Genomic DNA, 4,818 nt, shown 5'->3' on the forward strand with positions numbered 1-4,818 from the left:
TTTTCTCCTCCCCTTCTCTTCTTCCTATATTCTCTCTTTCCTTCCTTCCTTCCTTCCTTCCTTCTTTTTTTTCTTTCCCCCCTTTCTCTCTCTCTCTTTCTTTCTCCCCCTCCTCTTTTCCCTCGGTGCTTATCATTTAATTACGTCTCTTTTCTCCCCCCCCCTTTTTAATTTTGCTGGGAGCCGAGGTGATAGAGGGGGAGGGGGGTTTCCTGTCTCTTTCCCTCCGTTCACTTGGGACCGGCGGATGCGAGTCACACACGCTCCCTCCCTCCCTCCACGCTCTCCCTCCCTCCCTCCCTCCCCTCTGCCTCTCTGCCGGTGGAAGTTAGCAGAGAAGGGGGGGCCATTAGATCACTTCGGCAGCGGCGAGAAGGAAGGGAGTCCTGCCTGCGAAGCGCGCGTGTACCAGGCGAGAGAAGGAAAAGAAGCGTTGAGAGTTGGGCTCCCATTTCCTCCCTTCTCCCCGGCGCGGTGGAGCTGCGGGACTTTGGCCGTTCTTTACCCAGCTCTCTGCCTTGCACCTGTTCGAGCCGCCTTCGCAGCCGCTGTTTGCCTGGGGCCAAGGCGGTCCCCGGAGGAAGAAAGTTTTGCTGCCGCCTGAGGAGATTCCCGCGCGCGCGCTCCCGCTCTTTCTTCAAGCTCGCAGGGACCAGCCGAAGTGCCCCCACAGGCAGACTCTTGGGGGCTCCCTTCTCCTCCTCCCTCCTCCTTCTCCTTACCTTTGATCGTCGTACTGCACTCTTCTACCATTTCTTGCGCCTCAGCACCTCGTCTTCTCTCCCGGGCTCCTTCGTCTTGTCTTTCGCTTCGCCCTTCCGCTCGGCAGACGCCCGGCTCCTTTGCTCTATGTTTTGACATTGTGGAGCCTGGTGGCCCCTAGCAAACTGCGTGAATGTATAGCATGATGATGGAGGCGGACATGCACTCGCCCGGTGGAGCCCAGGTCACCACCAACCTTTCGGGCCAAACCGGTGCGGGAGGAGGAGGAGGAGGCGGCGGTGGCGGCGGGGGACCCAAGGCCAACCAAGACCGAGTCAAGAGGCCCATGAATGCCTTCATGGTTTGGTCGCGGGGCCAGCGCCGGAAGATGGCCCAAGAGAACCCCAAGATGCACAACTCCGAGATCTCCAAGCGCCTGGGCGCGGAGTGGAAAGTCATGTCTGAAGCGGAGAAGAGACCCTTCATCGACGAGGCCAAGCGCCTACGGGCGCTGCACATGAAGGAGCACCCGGATTATAAATACCGGCCGAGGAGAAAGACCAAGACTTTGCTAAAGAAAGACAAATATTCGCTGGCCGGCGGGCTGCTAGGAGCCGGTGGTCCAGGCGGCGGCCCTCCGGTACCCATGGGCGTAGGAGTGAGTCCCGCCGGCGTCCAACGCTTGGAGAGTCCCGGCGGAGGTGGCCCCGGGGGTGGCGGGAGCGCCGGCGGCGGTGGCGGAGGCTCAGGCGGTGGCTACCCGCACATGAACGGCTGGGCTAACGGCGCGTACCCGGGCTCGGTGGCGGCGGCGGCGGCAGCGGCGGTGATGATGCAAGAGGCACAGCTCGCTTACAGCCAGCACCCAGGCAGTGGTGGCCACCCGCACGCCCACGCTCATCATCCGCACCCGCACCCGCACAATCCCCAGCCGATGCACCGCTACGACATGGGCGCCCTCCAGTACAGCCCCATCTCCAACTCGCAGGGCTACATGAGCGCCTCGCCGTCGGCCTACGGCGGCATCTCCTACGGCGCCCAGCCACACCAGAACTCGGCTGCTGCAGCCGCCGCGGCCGCCGCAGCTGCCGCGGCCGCCTCGTCGGGAGCTCTGGGCGCGCTGGGGTCCTTGGTCAAATCCGAGCCTAGCGTGAGCCCTCCCGTCACCTCAGCGCACTCACGGACCCCTTGTCCTGGGGACCTGCGCGAAATGATCAGTATGTACTTGCCCGGCAGCGAAGGTGGGGACCCAGCAGCAGCCGCCGCCGCCGCTGCAGCCGCCGCCGCTGCCCAAAGCCGGCTCCACTCTTTACCCCAGCACTATCAGGGCACCGGCGCGGGGGTGAACGGCACCGTGCCCTTGACGCACATCTGAGACGGACCGAAGCATGGACGCCGCCGCCACTGCAGCCAAAGGGGATGTGGTCCTTGGAGCGGGCTGGCTCCCTCTGCGCCATCCCTTTGCCCAATTCTTCCCCGCAGCCCCTTTTGTACAGAACCAGGGCGATGCTTTGAAGTCCTTATAATTATAATTATTATTATTATAACGAACATTCATAGTACAAAGGATAATGAAGAGAAAAGGTAACAGGTTGCTGTAATGCTAACTCCTTCTCGTGTCTCCCTCAGCCCAAAGAACTAGGTTTTGAAACCAGTGGGGGTTATTATTATTGTTATTATTCCTTCTGTTGTTGTTGTTTTAGACGAACTGTGTTTTAACTGATATTCCCCCCCCCTTTTGTACAGTATTTATCATTCACCCACAAATCACATAGCCTTTTTTTTATTTACTAAGCAGTTCGGGTATCGGGAGAGAAACCGAGAGAAGAAAATACTAATTATTATTAATAATTCAAAGGTTTAGGTGATGCCAACTTCTTTGCCATATAGAAGCATTAACTGGTCGCTATTGGGGCAACTTCTTGTGAAGATTTTAAAGTCTAATTAAAGAAAAAATAAAGTCAAGAACCATCTTAAAACTTTTTGGGGTGCTTCTTATAAAGCAGGGTTCTTTTGATTCTGTTTATTTATAAAGGTTTTTGTTTCATGATCAAGAACAATATTCTGAATTTTGTAAATGTTTCTTATGTCTGCTTTTTTCTTTTGGTAACTTTTTATATATTTTTTTCTTGTAAATGCATTGTGGAATAATTTTAATTAATTTTAGGCATTAAAAGGGAATTCATAAATGTGTATATAGTTTACTAAAAAGCATTTTTGCTGAAGAAGAAAACAAATAAAAATCTAAAGATAAGTTTGATTCTGAGTTAAATCAATTTCAAAATAAAATTGGAACCAGGTGATCCAAAATATACTAATTCATGACATGCCTTTAAACTGAACACTTTGTATGTATAAATATAACTGGGAAAGAACAAAAACATGGGGTATTTTATGGCTTTTATTTTAAAGCAGTTTAGATCTAGTGATTTAAAGATGCCAGGCTACAAAAAGGAGACTAAGTTTTAGTCCCAAACCGATTCGGTGACTTTGGGCCAGTCACTCTCTCTCTCAGCCCAACTTACTTCACAGGCTTGTTTTTGTGGAAAAAAATAGAAAGAGGAAGGAGTATTAAATATATTTGCCATGATGTTATTTTTTAAAAATATTAACGGTAGATTTAAAAAAAAGCAAAGGGAGGGAAGTGGGGTTTTTTATTTGTTTTTAAGCGGCATAGGTTTTGGGATATTATTTTAATATCTGTGCAGTATGGCTAAAGAAGGCAATGCAGTAAATCATTTCTACACTGTATTTCATTTATTTTGTTAAATTATGTAACTGCTTGGTAAACATAAATAAGTTTTTGTCTAACTTCTGTTTCTTTAGTTAGCACCAGAGTTTTAAAAAGTTTGGATAATGCCTCTGTCTCCCCCAGCTCCCAATTTCTTTCACTCCACACTGTGTTTGTGGTATTTAGATGAAAAGCAATTTCTTGTATGAATATTGATCAAGTTTAGGCACAATGAACAATAGCTAAAAATGGTTTCTATATTGCCCCAGCAAAATGACCTTTTGAGGGAGGGTAAATGCTGTTACATTCAAATAATATATTTGTTTGCAGAAATTTCTTAGATTTAATGTTTCAAATTTTACTTTAAAATGAAGTTAGATATTAAACTTGACAGAATACTAAAGTCAAAGGTTAGGTTGCAGATTATAATTATTGCTTCCACTTGAAAAAGAATAGAAAGAAAACATATAAGGAAATCATGCCTGTTAATAGCCTGGGTGGGGGATGGCAATGAAGTCCAGAGGAAAAATATTGGATAAAGTAAATATCTAATATTTTATTTGTGTCCATTGCCTGCAGTTCCTGAAACAACTTACTCAGAAATAACCTCTACTGAATCTCTATGAAATCCTTGGGTAGGTGCCAGTTTATTCCAGAGTAAAACCTTTGACAGATGAGAAGCCTCACACATTTTTCTAGAAATAAGCTCCTCTGGTTTCAGCTACATTTATTTTGAAGTGATGTGGTTAACAACCGCAAGAGCTGACTGATTGGATTTCTTTTAGAAACTGCTTACATTATATTGTTCTGCGGTCTAAGCAATAGCCATCTTCATTTAAATGATTAGTTTTCTTTATAGATTGGGGTTTTTGTTTGTTTTTTTAAAAAAAGGAAATAAAATATATTTCCATTTTGTTTGCTTATTTTATTCAGTACAATTTTGATCTTTGATTAATTCTACCTCTTCCCTGTACACACACACACTTTTCTCTGATGCCCCCAGCACTGCAGGTAAATGCTTTGAAGTGGTACTTTTGTGACATCAGTGGATCTATGTATCATTTCCCAACCGAGGTTCTGCCAAAGAAAGGCTGTTTCTTCTGGATAAATCAATTGGTGCTTGATCTGCACTTTCTCTCTACCTGTCACATTTCACTGTGTTGGTTGAGAAGATGGAGAAAGGCAGAAACATTCCAAAATTGCACCTTTACTTCAATACACCTGTTCACAAGGTATAGAGGCTTGCAATCTGTGCAAATAATCGCTGAAGGATCTTCAGCTACAGTTCGTTAAATTGGCAGCTGTCAGATCCAGATCTGATTTTGTAGAGAAATGTAATAAACCTCTTAGCGTTTGAGAAAGTAATCTGCATTTCCCTTTGCATG

The 4,818-nt window shown here is 47.0% G+C and overlaps 1 protein-coding gene across 1 annotated transcript; it reads left to right on the forward strand.

Annotated features, from left to right (window-relative positions):
* The first annotated feature begins 207 nt into the window (after positions 1 to 207).
* SOX1 (SRY-box transcription factor 1) lies at positions 208 to 4,293 on the forward strand. The gene has a single exon (XM_081948903.1). It carries the CDS (start codon positions 896 to 898, stop codon positions 2,075 to 2,077), a length of 1,182 nt encoding a protein of 393 aa, XP_081805029.1. The 5' UTR covers positions 208 to 895; the 3' UTR covers positions 2,078 to 4,293.
* Positions 4,294 to 4,818: the final 525 nt, after the last annotated feature.

This window comes from Natrix helvetica (assembly GCF_964273705.1).
Source record: "Natrix helvetica genome assembly, chromosome: 3".
In the NCBI taxonomy this organism is placed as follows: Eukaryota; Metazoa; Chordata; class Lepidosauria; order Squamata; family Natricidae; genus Natrix; species Natrix helvetica.

Coding starts and splice junctions, on each gene's coding strand:
- SOX1 (XM_081948903.1), top strand. CDS start 896: ATGTATAGCATGATGATGGAGGCGGACATGCACTCGCCCGGTGGAGCC.